Source organism: Pyxicephalus adspersus, chromosome 8 (assembly GCF_032062135.1).
Source record: "Pyxicephalus adspersus chromosome 8, UCB_Pads_2.0, whole genome shotgun sequence".
Lineage (NCBI taxonomy): Eukaryota > Metazoa > Chordata > Amphibia > Anura > Pyxicephalidae > Pyxicephalus > Pyxicephalus adspersus.
The window spans coordinates 59,424,731-59,441,653 of record NC_092865.1 but is presented as its reverse complement, the minus strand read 5'-3'; the positions used below and the strand labels follow the sequence as shown (position 1 = coordinate 59,441,653).

The 16,923-nt window shown below is 37.8% G+C and overlaps 1 protein-coding gene across 1 annotated transcript in view; it reads left to right on the top strand.

The window, feature by feature from the left end:
- The window catches only part of PTPRG (protein tyrosine phosphatase receptor type G), a 324,449-nt gene that overhangs the window by 143,585 nt on the left and 163,941 nt on the right, over positions 1–16,923 (top strand). Inside the window, exons 3-4 of the mRNA XM_072421218.1 lie at positions 10,373–10,552; positions 15,626–15,774. Of these exons, the coding sequence (XP_072277319.1) occupies positions 10,373–10,552; positions 15,626–15,774 (329 nt within the window). The remainder of the gene's footprint in view (positions 1–10,372; positions 10,553–15,625; positions 15,775–16,923) is intronic.

Sequence of the window (16,923 nt, the reverse complement as noted above, 5' to 3'; positions counted from 1 at the left end):
AAATAAACTTTCACTGCTTAACACTTCATATATTGTTGATGGTCTTTTTACAGAATAACACTCGCTCAAAGGCATTGCATTGTGCTGACAGGGTATCCCACGCGGCACGTCCATTGTACACCTTCATCTGTAGGACTGCCAGGTTTCAAAGCAGATCATTGTTCTCTAAATAATGAAACACTTTGACCAGCGTTTTGTTTTATTAAAGAAAAAGACAAATGTACTTGTATCAGCTGTGCCTTTGTTTGTGGGATGGACGCTTCCACATCAACCATGTCTGTGTAACCTCCAGCCAAGGGGGCATCACAGATCAATTCATTACACGTGTCGAAAGATGTTACTGGGACTGTGTAGTCCCAGGTGCCCTTGCGGAACGAAATAGTAAGAGTTGCACTATTTGGACAATGTCATTTTGCTGTGCAATGCTGCAATGCAGGGGTGGGATGCAACGCTCAAAGTACTAAAATAAAGTGAAATAATCAAGTAATAAAACCAAAAGCTGGGGAACATGACATGACAAAGAATATGTGGACAGTGTCTGATATTGTTACATTAGGAAAAAAAAGATTTTTTTTGTGTTAAAGTGGAACTAAATGTAAAAATAAAAAAAAATGGCTTGATCTCAATTTTTAAAACACACTCACCCTTCTCTGTTGAGATGCTGGCACAGCTATCTTCCTCTTCCCCTTTAGGATGCCAATCCCAGGCTAATTTGATTGGCCTTGCCAGAAAGATGTAAGTCCCGTGCATGTGCTTGGTATTTCATTCAGTCCCGGCAGCCGCCAGGATAACCAGCACATCCTGAGGTTTTTTTTAAGAAGATAGCAAACAGGCAGGTAAGCATACCTTGTGGAAGAAAGGACATCACTGGTCCCTATTAGCAATAAAGACCTGCCTGATTGCTGATTTTGCTGGATAGTATAGGTATTGGTTGTACTATTTGCCTGCTGCCAATCTCTTTGGGGCAAAAGAATGGGAGAGTAGTTGACCTTCTCTCACTTTTTTTTTCTTTACTTTTTGTGCTTTAATATTCTTTTCATAATGTCTGAAACTGTATACAAGCAATGTTTCCTCTACATTGTAAATTAAATAGTGTTTAGTCCCTTTTCAAATAAAGTAATTTTAATTTTTCACATTTGCTGCCAACATTCTGAAGCTAAATTTGATTTTGTTGTAAATATTGAGTTATAGTCATTCTCATTGTACAGTATATAAGAGCATATAAATATTCAAAAACAAATATGAATTTGCAATTCACGGCTCAGGGCGGATCAGACACAAATTAAACCACTTGTAGAAATGAACAATGCATTTCCAAGTGCTGTCTGTGCAATGGTCCACTGGAAAACCTTATTTCAATTTCATCATTAATTTCCCTGGGGATTTCAAGAGCACTTATTAAATCTCTGTCCAATATTTGCAAGAATAATTTTAGTTTTCTGTTAATCAATTTTGCTACTGTGTTTCTAGCCATTTTTATTTCTGCAGATATTCCTGAAATCTCTATACACGGCACAATATTGTATTTTTGCTTTAGCTGAAGGTCATTTGAGAGCATGCAGGAAAATCTAGAAAATGGTATTGCTGTCGCTTTGATGGTAATATAAATGTCTCCTCCATATAAATGTATGTGATATTTTGGTGGCCATTGTGTTGGTTGGTTCAGGATGGCTTCTGATCAATAACGATATTCACAAAGATGTTGGTTTTGCATGCAGAATGATTGCCTACATGATTGGTGCATAAATATAAACTTGGAAAGAACTTGCAGTAATAGTTGAGGTTCATTTTTTTTGTATAGCTGTAACGAGGTTAGATATTGGTTTGGTGCTAGGTAAATCTGGAGAATGGGATGGCACGTACAGATAACAAAAACACATAGCAATACTTGAGTGGAATGTCTCTGCTTCTAGTGTGGGTGAGCTCCTGCCATTTACTTTGGAAGTGGAGTATACGCTCCTGTGGTCTCCCCAGCCCATTTTAGCTGGGTGCACTACCCAGCACATTTCAGTAACCACCAGGCTGCTTTTGGATGGTTACTGAAAAGTTAGGTTACAGTACAGGAACTGCTACCCCACAGCTTCTTCCTACCTGGCTGTAAGTTAGTTAGTGTTAGGTTAGTGTTACCTCCTCCACTAATCATCAGTGCCCCTCCCTCCTTGCTTTTGATATACTTTAGATCTTGTACTTTTTTCCCTTTTTTAAGTCACAATATTTGGTTCAAATCAATGTTTGGTTCTCCAACAATTTTAATATTTTTGTCTAGTAGCTTTAAAGTGTACCCTAAACAATGTGCGAGGGGTTAGTTTAGTGATGGGCAATTTACTTTGGGCCTTTAAATGTGGCCCTTGACATAACAAATCTTTTACGTTCAGTGAATGTAATCCTACAGGAAATGGTCATACCCCAGGAGATGGATGGTCAGGGATTGAGAACCACAGGACACGGTCAATGACTTCATACCAGTGGAGATGATCAGAGACTGGAGATGGTCTGATATGATAACACAGGCATATTGCACTTGATGGTTTGAAACTACAGGCATACTGGAATACATAGTTAGTGCTATATATTATAGTGGTTGTTGGAGACTAAATATGTGCTGCAGGAGGCAGTCAAAGTCTGAAAAAATGTTCCTTAGCCTCCAAAGCTGTGATGCTGCATTGAAAAAAAACGTGGCAAATGCCAAACATGTTGGTGGCAACACCCTTAGGCAGTGCCTATTTATTTATTTTTGTTTTATGTTTATTTTTTTTTATACAAGTTCTTGTAAATTTAGTCTGTAGGTTTAGACTTTTTGTATTATTGTGTTATAGATTTGAATTGAGAACTTCCCATCATGCCGCTAACAGGAGATGGGGGTGGGGGGACCCTGTTACTATCCACAAGAGTGTCAGATCCGGCCCAGTCTACGTCTGCATCGTCCTCATTTGCAGAACACAGCGAATAAGACAGTTTGAGTCTTCTGCGCGTCTGCAGAAAGTCGTTTTTCCGATGCACTCTGCTTCATGTCACTGAGTAATGATAACACAGAGAGAATTTAATTTAAACGAGTTAGAGGGAAAAAAATACACAGAAAAGGCAGGAAATGGAAAAGCCGGTGAGACGGTAAAACACCGGCGGTCCCTCAGCTGTGCGGCTCGTGCGTGATAAATCCTGTGTTTATTTAAGCAGTTGTCCTACCATGAACGCTACACACTGCAAGGTGCATAGTACAATCATATAGCATTGTGTTTTTTTCTGCTTCACTAGATTCAGTCATGAGACTGAGATTAAATTAAGAATTAAACTCTGGAGGCTGTGTGTACGCAATCGGATCAATATGATTTGGATCACTAACGACTAATTTAATACAGTGCTGCTTGATAATTTTCTAAGCTGCAGTGCAAAATTTTATTTGTGCAATTGGCAAGAGTCTGCAGGACGAGCAACCAGGCTGAGCAATGCTATATACTTTATATCCGCTTTGTTATGTTTTTTTTTTTTCGTAGAATTTACAAACTGATATGCGTTAAATACAATTTTTTAGTATATAAATATAGCCAACTGGGTAAGTGTGTCTGTTTTAAAGGTATTTTTCTTGTATGGGAGAGTTGGGAAGGGGTGAAAGCTTCCTTTAGGAAGTCCCCAACCTCCCCAACTGGATACCTTGACAGAAGAAAAGAGGATATCCCCTCAATGGTAACATAAGTAACTGGTAAACAAAGCCTAACAGTGGTCATCCCTCTTATTCATTATGTGTACACATCACCCTCACATTGTCACCTTACAGCCTAATTTACCTCAAAATAAAGAGGCTTAAGAAAGGGTAAAGTCCCATTGTCCTGACTCTTCTACGATAGTGGTCAGCCTTCCAAACAGTGGTCACCTGGGCAGGAAAAAAAAAAGGAAAATATCTAAAGGCAGCTGTTGTGCCAGAGTTTCAACCCAATAGTGGTCAAGAGTCATCAACCTATTTAGTTATGTGGGCCCTACCACAGCCTTAATTTATCTTAAAATGGAGTAAGGTCAAAAAGTCCTATTTTCTTGACCCTACTTTACAGTGGCCACCTTGGCAGGAGAAGAAAAAGATATCTATCTTCCCATCATAGGCAGAGACTTAGCTGTTAAACCAGATCTTCAACCCCAATCCATTGCTCAAAAACTAGAATGAAGTTGTTATTGCATACTGTTGTCCTTTTTCATTTGCCTGTTAACCTTTCAGGGTCTTGGCCGGCGGCCTTAGGCTTAGCTAGTTTATGTTTGGAGAAATGTTCGCTGGCCATACATATTTTATTAAGTTGCATAGTTTAGTTAGTAAGGTTGCTGTTTAGTAAGTGCTGGACTGTCAATAGAGACATAAATAAAGCAATAGGGTGAATATCTGTCCATCTGTCAGAGACTGGAGGTCTCAGTTGGTGCGTTGTATTTGCATCCTTCCCATACAAGATCCCAGCCTTTAATAAGAAAAGCTCGCGACAGCAGTATGCAAAACTGAATGTTGACATTTTCTAGCTAGCGGGAAGAATCTGGTATCTGAACCAAATAAAAATAAAAATTGCTGCAGATTGTAGCATTTAGATTACTGGTGTAAGCAGTAGACAAAATGAATAAACAGCTTTGAAAGTTTACTGTAGATTTTTCTAAAATAACTTCATGTGAAGACTATTTTTTATGCATTGCAAGTCAACATGTCCGTGCTTTGCTCATTGCCAAGAATTGATCTTTATACCTGATTTTATATCAATATAGTAAAATCTAATAGACATGGGGGGTCTGGATAAATTCCAAACCCCTGTATCATTTTGGAGAGAGGCTCACTCTCTTGTGAACCCATGTTGATATTCAGTGGGAAGAATGTCATGCTTACAAATAGCCAAAAAGATTATTGCTATCCATTAAACTGAATCAAGGACCTCTAGCAACCTCTGGAGGAGCCCACAGGGACCCCTGTTTGAGAAACAGTGGTGTATGTATATAACAAGCCACCCATGTAAAAGAAGGACTGACAAACTAATTGTCTGGATCAGACAGTGATCAGGACAAAGGAACCATCTTTGGCTTGCATATTTTGTACATAGATTTGGCTTTGCATTTATATACAGATCTATACGGTCAGGTTATTAAGCTTCTAACAAACCTCCAGATTTTTTGTACATTAACATATTATGTGGGGAGATGTGATTAGCCTATGACTTGGTTGTCCATCGTTTATAATATCCGAGTGGATGATGATCATAAATCAGTTTGTAATTCACATTGAGAGGCGTGTTTTCTGTAGGTTGGTACACTGTGTGCTGTAATATCCGAATGCTGTGTTAGTTTATTGACATAGATTGTGCTTAATGGATTCTATGCATTATTAATACATAAACATGTATAGGTGCCAAAAGAAAATTATAGCTTAAAGGAAATCTTTTATGAGAAAAATATAGTATCTGCCATTCCTGACCTGCTTCTGAAAGTGCCTAGGGCTCTTTTTCTTCCTTTAGTCAATACTGGCTCAGCATTCTTTCTAGACAGCCTGAAAGCACTACTTGAAGCTTAACCCACCTGATCTTTAGTCTTGGATAAACGTGCAACCTCTTCCTGTACTAAAAATGCTTAGTCTGATTTCACAGCACATTGGAAGCTAATTTTACTGTTCTTTAGAAGCTGCAGCAGATCATTTAGAGCCCACCACGTTTCCTGGATGGAGGGTGTCTTTCATCATCTGGCCCCTTTCTTTAAACCTTCAATTTGTTGAATTTCATTTTTTTTCTTCTTTTTTACCTATGTAGCCCTGTAGGTTCAGCATCATATGAGTGTTACCTAAAACAGTCTGCATACCCACACATTGGTAACATTGACCATTGGTAACACATTTACCTGTATAATAAAAGGATCCCTACTGTCCTCCTACCTACCAGTAAAATCTGTCTGGGTCCTTCTTGCTTGCTCTGTACAATTTGTACTATGTTCTTTATATATCTTTAATGTTATACTGCTTTAGTTTCCTTTTATCTCCTCTCTGAAGAGAGGGAAAAAAAAACCTTCTCAAGCAAACAGTCAGGTTTGGCAGTCTATGTCTCAATCACATGCTTAATACACAACTTATGTATTTGTTACTCTAAAATATCTTAATCTTCTAAAAATTAATTGTTAAACAATTAACCCTAATATGGAGCTTATTATGTTCTGTTCAGTTTTTTTTTTTTTATTGGCTACACTTAATTTTCGCTTCTGTAAGTTAATTTAATAGCTTGAACTGCTGAATGGTAGGATTGAATTAACATGCTGTTATTTAATTAACTTTTGCTTGTCTTTCATAGGGCTTTTTAGGACACTTATTCAGTGTATATAAAATAAGCTGGAATGCAGTCTAAAAGAAACTCAATACTCAGCGTGAGCGTATTAGGTTAGCTTTGTGGTTTAATGGTTCCTGGGAATATGGGAGAAGGTACATACATGATAAACCTTCCTGTAGTTTTATTACTCTGGGGAAAAAAGACCTTGCAATACCTGTGTGATTTAATAGAAGGGACAACTTCATCCAAGGGTGTTTGTGTGATCATTTATGAAGATTAAATTGATCTGGGGCAGTGATATGATTGATTGAAGATAAGATTGAAGTGACTATCCTATAGTATCCCCGTACATCCCTACCCACCCATCTTGCTTTTGGTCCAATGTACAGCCTTGAGAGCCAGTAGGAATTCCTTAATTATGTTCAGGCTTTAATCCGCTACCACATATCAAGGTCTGTCCTAAACCAAGTGTAAAAGATTTTGCGTTAAAAAGTAGGAAGAATGTATTTGAGTGCCTACAAAAAATGGGATCCATGGGAGTGCCATTTGTGAAACTGGAAATTTTAGTTTCCTGGCTGTAATCTTGGCTTCAACACTTTGAGTATCTTAGACCCAGAGCATGTATACAGGTTTCTACTCTTCCCCTATCTGCATGCTCTTTTTAGGTCAGAATCGGAAGTATTGAGAACTTCCAGAAGTAGAAGTCACTATGTTATCAGCATGTTTCATTTATGAGATCAGCAGTTGCAACTTTCATACTGTACGTCCCATAACAGTGTTCTTCCCAGCCCCATATACGGATGCACTACCCGGCACTTTTCAGCAACCGCTTGGCTGCTTTTGGGTCATTACTGAAGATTGGGGTCACAATACATGGGCTTCCACCAGTCTATAATTTCTTCCCACTCAAAAATTCTGGGTTGAACATGGCATAAGGTTTTCTGCTAAACCACACGAACAGAAAGGGAGCCTTTTATTTAGGATGGATTCATACCTTTGTGTGTTGTTACAATGTTTTACAGTTCACACTGTTGCATTCATTGCAATTACAAACCAACTTTAAATATCCAATAGCCACTTTTTTTTTAATTTAAGGAGACCAGAAGAGTCACAACCCCACCCCTTGCTTTGTATATTGACTTTAGTAGTAAGCTTATTTAATTATTAGAGTTTAACCTTTGCTCTGGATAATTATCACTCAATAGCTTGTATTCAGAAAAGAGTGATTTGCAGGTGAAGACATCTTCATACATCAGATATGATTGCTTTTTTCAGACCAAGTCCATCTTATGTGATATCAACCATAAGAACTTGTTATGTTCAGGCAGAAAGCCTCTTGAGAGGAAAGAACCTGCTTTATTGATTCTTTAATCCTAATGCAGTTAGATTTGTATGATGTAAGACGACATTTTGCACAGGAAAGAGTCCTTCAGAAAGATTTTGGCTGTAGTCTTCCTGATCTCTGATGCCCGGCGTTATGTGTGATGCGTTATCACTGGCTTGATGTACATTTTTTTCTCTATTCCATTGAGAGGTGGTTGACTTTTACTTTTAGCCACTAATGTTGATTTTTAGCTCTTCAGGTTTTTCCGCATAGAATACACTTTTACAGGAGAATTTTAAAAACTACCATGTCATTGCTTTTTCTAGTTTTGTACGTAAATGGCATCTTCTGACATAAAAGGTGCTATGTGTTTTTAAGCATTTTTTTGCCCAACTTTGTATGCTTTGACATTGTGCTCTGTTGAAATTCCCACTCCTCTTGTAACATAAACAATCCTATCATTTTTTTCTGTTCTGGTCTCAATCTGCGATGTACAATAAAGGATAACAGCATCATTGAATTGCAGAATAGCTTCTCTATTTTTGCACAGCTAACAGAACATATGTCCTTGTACAGTTTTGCGTAAAACACATTGGTTTCTAACAGGTATACATTCATTAGGAAATCATGGAGAACAGCACATATCCTGTTTGCTGTGATGAAAAAGTTATCTTGAAAATTATTTGTGCGTTGAACTTTCAATTTATATGTTGATATATTTCACAAAAAATAAGCACCTATTATATGCATAGGATATATGGATTGGGTTGGAGTGGGTAATGTAATCTGTTCTTTACCAGACAATTAAAGTGCACATGTGTCTGTATTATTGAAATTAAACTATTCAGAGTTTCTTAACAAACAAAAAATAAGCATTAAAGTGGAACTTGCAAAAAGTGGGATGCAAAAACTTGGCATTAGATAGGTCCTTTTAGAGAAAGGGACAGGCCATGTACCTTCCTCAATAAGTTTTCTTACCTAGCTGATCGCTGCTCATTTGTCAAAATTTGTTGAGCTGTACATACTTTGCAATCCTGGTTTCCCTTCGGGGTGCCGGGAATCTCGGCCTGGCCAATGAGCAGCATGCAGAGGAAAAGAAAGATGAAAATGGCGCCCAGGATAGAAGAGGGATGGGGGTATAGTTCTGCTTTAAACCCCTGACCTCTGCAGCTGCTTTAGTTCTCAAATACTCTCAAAAACACAAGAAAGACTCCAGAGTTGTGGTTTTAGTCTGTTTCTAACAGTTTAGAAAGCTAGAGGTGGCAGTCAGTTAAGTAAACCTAATTTTGTGCCAGCTTTGGACAGATCAAGTTTACGTTAGCCTTCTGAACTGGAAAATGCTCCATAACCTCTGGCCATAAAATATAACCTAATGGCCAACACCTATTTACCTTAAAGGGCCCTGAAAGCTCCCACTTGGTGCCAAAACTGCAGCAAAACCAGCTCTATTTTTATTGAACACAGCTACAGTTTAATTTAATGATTTACAAAGACATTTTTAAAAGACTCATACGGTATATTAAACTTACCCCATTTCACCTGATTACTTAGGAAAAACCATTCAAATAGATTATTATGTTGTGTTTTTTTCCTGTATATTCTGAATGTTACAGGAACTTTAAGCTCCTTCATCCTTGTTGAAAAATGTTACCGCTACCTATAAGCCTAGTCTTTGCCCATCTCTCTTCTGAATAAATCCCCCTTTTATTCCTGATGCTCAGTAACCTAAGGGACATGAGCTTTTGTACTCCTACTTCATTGTAGAAGTTTACTTTGAAGCACAGTATCCAAAACGTCTGTGCGCTTGGCAGGATACAAAGTTTCTTATTTATTTTATGTTTGCAAACAGTAAGATATTTTCAACAATTCATTGTTTAGGCCATCGGCCAGCAAGGTGGAAATGTGAAAATATTGCATCATTGAAGGTTGGCAAAGAGATTACAACGTAATCTTATAAGTGGATATTTTTACAACGGCCGCTCTGTTTGTAACCCTAAAGGCAAAAATCAGATCACTTTTATTCAAGGGGTTTTGTACTGCTGTGAATCTGAGCATGTTTCAAGTATGTCAAAAGCAATGGAGTTACAAAGTATATGTACGTGTTTCTGACAAATCTACTCATATAAAGCTGTTCAAGGAAATCATTAGGGGTTCGTTCATACCTAGTGGTGTGAGATGCATGTGTATGTGCATTGCCAATTACTTTTAATGCACATGTGGTCTACAGTCAGTCACTGATCTTATTGTGCATGCTTGGATGTACTCTCTCAAAACTTCACAACTAATAGTGGTTTTTTGAGTGTTCAGATGAGGTATTGTAGATGCATAGAATACTATGTTAATGCAAGCATTCTACCTTTAGGGCAGTTTCAAGTTTGTGGTTGAGGGCAGCAATTAACTGCAGGCTTAACCGCGCACCCAACTGCTCCCATACAACCAAAAAGAAGCAATTGGGAGCTGGTGTGGTTTGGTTGTAGTGGGGCTCCTGGAAATAGAATGTCACTACTAGCCTGTGGTTGCTTTTCCTCCCATGGAGACGGAACTGCACCTCCACCTCAAACACAAGGGCAACATATGCAAATGCATTGACCTTCCGTGTGGCTTGCATGGCGGCAGTTTGCCATGTGCTTTGGAGCAGCTTACTATGCTGTTTTTACCAAAATTGTGAAAGAGGCTTTAAATGTGGACTACTGAAATGTAAATAAGGCTCACGTTTTGTTTAAACAGCAAAAAACTATTTGGAGAGCCAACATTTTAAAAATGTCTGCTTTTTTCTCTACAGGTGTGTACGGACCAGAGCACTGGGCAATGGCCAGCCCAGATTGTGGAGGTTACCACCAGTCTCCTATAGACATTGTGGATTACACAGCCAGCATGAAGGATGAGTACCGGGAGTTGTACCTTGAGGGATTTGAGAATGAATCCTCTAACAAGACTTGGATGAAGAACACAGGGAAAACAGGTGAAAAAATACACTCTAATAATGTATAGAACCTGTAATGAATGATTGAGAAGTTGCCTGCAAATCATTACTCTCAGCAAAATGCTTCATTAGATCTCTGTACATCCTCAACACTGTCTACGGCAGTGCTGCCTTCATCACGTGTAACGCGAGACTGTAGTTTCTGATATAGTTAAAAAATAAACTAAAATAAATGTATAGATAGCGAAAGGGTATTTTAAGGTATTCTGGAAATTAAGGCATGTTATTTTTATTTAAAATAGAGATTTGATGATGAGCCTCTGGTATAAACTTTTAGTGACTTGGGCAACTCAGACTTGCATACTAAAAAGAAGCAGTTTTGCAAAACCACTGTATAGTACCAGGAAGCTGAAGCCTTATCGTATTTACTGAGCAAAACATGCTGCACCATGTACATATATATTTACAAACTATACTAATAACTATACTAATAAGGAATAATGTTTTTAAACCTCATACTAATGCAATTTGCATCACTCTGATCACTTTTCCCTGTTTATTTACGAAAAAAAAAAAAAAAAGAACTGTGAAATTTTGAAGTCCAAATTTGGGGCGCCCATTATGCAATGCCCTTGGATTCTTTAAAAAAATGGCCACGTGACCTAATCCCCAGGGATATCTACAAGTGGTAGGTAGGATGTCCCCTTGAGCACACAACCTCTGACCCTAGGTCACTGCTGTGATGTAGGAGTTTGAGGGAAAGTAGGAGACATTGCTGGAAAGGCCAGTAAAAGAACTTTTCTATATGAAGCTCCCTCCTTTAGGAATGTGTGCTTTTTCCTATGTCTGTTTCCCCTTTGGGAAATTTTCAAGTCCTGACCTTGCAGCTAGGGGTGAAGTGAAATCTCACTACTGTAAATGGGAACCCAATCTCTGACAGTTGTCAATAGAAAATTCACCCTCCGCTCCTGTTCATTTTATGGGGAACAGGACACATAAAAAAAGCGAAACACCTAATGGACATACATATTATAAAAAAATTCTTGAAAAGTAGAAATGGGGTGCAGGTGCCTAATACTTTCAAGCAGTAGGTTTCCTTGGTTAGGTCTTTAGCAGTTTGTAAGGAATGATCTCCATAAGTAGCTTCCCCAGTAGTGATGGCCTAGGTCATTCTTTTCCCAAGTAGGGACGGGGAAAGCAATCAGGAAAATACCAAAAACAGAATATGTAAAGTTCAGATCATCTTATATAGTATGGATATAATGAGCCTGCAAAAAATGAAATCTGGAGTTTACATGTTTTGATTTGGATTCTTTCCTTGTCAGAGGCTCTAACTCTTTGGCAATCAGCTTGAAAATGATCAAGAACCTTGACATTCTAATAGGGCTGCACAATAGCAGTGCAAAATTTTCAGGCCTGTTCCCTTGTTTTTTTTGTAACAACATACCAGAAGGAACACTGAATGTGTAAGTAAAATGATCCTGTTCATTGATGATGGTGGCAGTAATAATTACCCCAGCACTGGTAGCAGTGGCAGTTATAACACAGGGAGCTGGCAAACACCATACTGTAACCACACGTTCTAGCCCTTCCAAAACTTAAAAAGAAACATCTGGTGTCACAGTAAACTGGTTAATCTCTATATAAATTATTTATAACAAACCCATTCAAGATGTCCTCTTGTTACTCCAGAAGCAAGCATTTATCAAAGTATGCATTAGTGTATAGTATAATCATTGATTTGTAATTTAGCTTAACCAGGTAATGTATTTGCTATGATTTAATGGGTTCTATTAAATTAGTAATACAGCCAGAGGATAATACTTATAAACAATGGCTTGGGATGGTGTTTGGATTAATCAGTAGCTTTGATACACCTTCTACGTTCAACATGGATGTGAAAGCCAGCAAAACTGACTATTAGTCTGAACATTTCAAACAGTAAATCTTTCAAGAGATGGCTTTAATTATTTATCTTAAAACAAGTAAGATGACCTCGGCGGGTACGATTAATCACTCACAGCTGATCAAGTATTTATATGATGCAATTAAATCCCCATTGTGCATCTTAAGTTATGTGATATGCAACAGAGCATGTCCTGCCACTGGAAACTATGAAAATATAACTTCACCTTTAATCTGGGTCGTTTGCATTTTAAAATTAAAGTGAATTATGCTTCTCATTTCTAAGGGATTTAAAAAGTACAACAGAAATAAAAGTTTGTGTTCTGTTAAGGTAACGTTCATAAAGTTTAAAAGCAAGGATACGTTTTTTTTAATTTTCAGAGACTGAATCACTGTAACTTTCAAATCTCATTAGAATGAAATGAAGGGACCCATTTATAATATTATAGATATTGCTATGTGCTCACCACTATACAAAGTAGTTAAACTCAATCTTATATCTGCATTTTATAGCCCATTGCTAAAATGCAGGTAATGCTGTAGAGCCTGCACATTTTCCCTGCTTAGCCCTGCTGAGCCAATTAAACTATGATTTGTCACATGACAACTGACAACATGACCACTGGCATCAGAGTCATAAAGAAATAGCGTGAGAAAGCATGTGACTGTGCTTTATAAATGTGTGATATATTTTTATTTTTTTAAAGCAGTGGTGTGAGAATGGTAGTAACATATTATTGATTTAAAGAGACTGCTGTCACTTTATTAGAATTAAGGATTCCTTATCTTTTAAATTAGCTTGGTAAATAGAGCTCGAAATATTGCTATGAGCAATGTGTACAAAAATGGTATAAATATATACTCAATTATAAACCAAGGTATTTATATCTAAAAATATAGGAAAATGCTTTGACTCAAGTAGAAATCTAGGCCCCGCATTAATACTGTCACTGCTAACATACCACAAATAAATACAATACTTGAATAAATACATCCATGGTGCGTTATTTTTAAAACATTTTTGTGCATTATCGTTGGCCACCAGTAGATGGTGTAAGAAACTCATGTAAATTTCGGCAAGAGTTTGTTACAAAATGTACGTGAGGGCACAGCACCATCTATTGGTATAACCTGATTGGAAACCAAGATTATTTTTCTAATGGCATTTTCAGAGGGGGTGGGGGGAAATCCAGGTTCAACTTGAGTATATACAGTAATGATATATTGATCATATACTGTTTTCTATCAGGCTCAGAAATTTGTAGAAAATAAACCTCTTGAAATAGGAACAAGACAATGATAGAAATAATATAAATATAAATGTATATATGTCCTTGTGACATATATCCAACACAGTCATATGAAGCTCCATAATAATGCAGTGCTGCAGTCAGTTGTTTGGTTTATTCTCATAAACAAGCCTGTGTGATACTTGTCTCAGTCCTAGAACTCAATTCAAAGAATGATATGAAAACATCATTGAGCCACTGATAAGTGAACCAGTTCATCTGAGGATACGTCCTTCCATCTCAGCACCATTGATCAGAATCCATCTCTCTGCACTCATGTGCTCCATCCTCGGATATAGTGATACCTTGTACTTCAACCGCTGAGAAAAAGAAAATGAATAGGATCAATACAGCCATTAAGCACTTCAGTACCTGGCTCAAAATAGTACAAATATTATACTCGTATCTCCTGAAAGAAAGTCTATATTCCTTTTTTTCCTGATTATTCTTTGCTATGTGTCTCCCCCTTTGTTCTGTAGTAAAGGATCTGTTGCAGAAGAAGATTTGTCTAGCCTACGACTGTGCCAAACTGTTTATCCTTTAATAACTTCCCAAGGTTTCAGTTCTTTTTGGAAAGGTAAAATACTGAACTGGCAAATCAGTGCCCCACTAGGGGATAATTTAGTCCAGCCTTTTGCAACCTTTGTAGCATGGGGGAACTCTTGAAATAACTTTCAAGTCTTAGGGAACTCCTGACAATAATGATATTATATAAAACACAGAGTACATTAGTTTGGTGGTCAAAATGGAAAAATGTCTCTTACATTGCTGGCTGCTAGCAAGAATGCCACCCCTACAGATAGCCCAAAATATCAATGGTGTCAGTGGTAACTGACCTGAGTGTACAAAGTACTAATTTCTCAAATAACCCATAACAACCTTTTGGAAACACTAGTCAATGAAACTATCTGCACTGCCCTAGAAACTATCTGTACAATCAGACTTTACCATACTGGAGGAACTCAGATGTATGTTCTGACTTGTTCATATACTATAACCCTAGGCTGCTTTCACTGGAGCTTCTAGACTCCCAGTCTCCAAGGACTCTGTTACCTCTGTCACAATGCAAGTCTATGTGGCTCATTAAATAGGCAGTGGTATAGCTGCTTAAAGCAGACCTAAACTCAAATTTTTACTTTACATTAAAGGGTAGACAACCTTTTTATATAAAGAAAAAATATTCTTCTTCTTTTCTTACCTGCAACACCCTTTCTGCACCTCCCCATTCTGTTTAGATTGCCTCTGCCATCAATGGGAGCAGAGACACCAGGGATACCTACGTCACGGATCACAAGAGACATGTTTAACTTATTTTTGTTTTTTAACAGATTTTTGTGTTTTTTTATTTAAAGTTTAACATTAAATTTATTAAATATTGGACATATTTCAGTGAGTTGTGCCTAAGAATTATAGCCTACAATGTAAAATAAATTTACATGCAAAAAAAATCTAACGCTTTTTGCATGGAAATTTGGACTGAATTAGAACGCAAGGGGGTAATACCCTTTTTCTTGGCTTGGCCACTTGGTGCTGCAATTTTTTTGCTTTTGGTTGTTTGCAGAAATATGTAATACAATGCATAAAATCATTGCAATGCAAAATGCATGAATTGAATGCCAGTATATTCATATGTAAAAATCAATATGAAATGGACGGTCTGATTACAGGGTTTTTTGAAATGTTTTTTGATAAGAAGATGATTGCTTTAATAAAACTGACAACATGTTGTCTGACCAACTACTAGCAGTGCTTAATCTTTAAAAATATTTCACGCAACTGATCATTAGAAATGCAGCCTCATTGTGTGTGTGATAATTGTTTTGAATGCGATTGTTTTGTGCAGAAAGAACAAATTGTTTTGTGCAGTTTGGCTGCTCACTGCTGACATTGTGTTTTTCTCTCTCTCTCTTTTGCACAGTTGCCATTCTTCTGAAAGATGATTATTTCATCAGCGGTGCTGGGCTGCCGGGCAGGTTTAAGGCAGAGAAAGTAGAATTCCACTGGGGTCATAGTAATGCATCAGCAGGCTCTGAGCACAGCATCAATGGCAGAAGATTCCCTGTCGAGGTGAGAGGGGACACACACTAGCATGTCACTAAATGACAGCTCGCACAGGGCTGGAGAAGCTTTTTCTGTTTGATTTACAGGATCATTTAAACTGTAATATATCTTGGGTTGAAATACCAAATATCCTATGTTTAATATATGGGGAAACAAAAAGAAGCGTTGCTATCACAGGTGTAACCTAATATCAGTGTCCCCTATATAAATGTCATCATGGGATTGTTCTTCAGCCTCTGTTTTAAAAGGTGCAATGCCCATGGGTAATTTAACAAAGAAAGCTGTACCCAAAAAAACAGACAAGCAAAGAGGAAAGGGCTAGTTGCCTATATTTCTTATAGGCTTTCTGCGTCATAGACTTCCCCCATGGGAGTGCATCATCTGGCTACGCTGTACCCAGAGGAGAATATAGCAAAGAGCAGTGCAACCTCATTATGTGGCACCACTCTACAGGAATCAGGACCTGCACATTGCAAGTATGCAGATCAGCAAATTTTTACTTTATTTGCTGCACACTTTCAGGTTAAAGCCTATCTCCATGCAGAATAAAAGCTTTCCCATCCATCCTACCGACCCATTCCTAACTTACCCCATGAGATGAGATCTAAGTATGTTATACTGAAGAAAATATACTCAAAATCTAAATTACCCTCCAGGTCCATGCAGATCGGCTCAGAAATCATTGCAGCCAGACACTGCCAGGTATCCAGCATTTAGAAGTAGTTCAGCAATAATAACCCTTTCATCAAAGGACACTGGCTATATTTTGGTATATATCCAACCCTAATTTATGATTTCTTTAACTGTGACAGTTTGCTTGTATGTTTTTTTTCAAAGCCCAGTGTATTTTATTCCTAGGGATCCCATTTCACATTAGTCTAACTCCTTGTCCTTCCAGGTTTTCACCTCCTCACTTTCACCACTTAAAAATAAATGTGCCATGAATTTAATTAGGGATCCAGATGTGTACCAGGGTTACGACTGTCCATTTGTTCCAAATCACAACCTCGGAGGAATAGAAAAAAAGAAAAATATAGCTGACTCACCACAATCCGGCCCCTGGAATTCACAAAATAGCTGCTACAGTGTTCAATGCAGCAGTGTGTGAGATGTGGGTAGAATTTGATAGTCTCTAGCTGCTTGTTATTGCTGGAC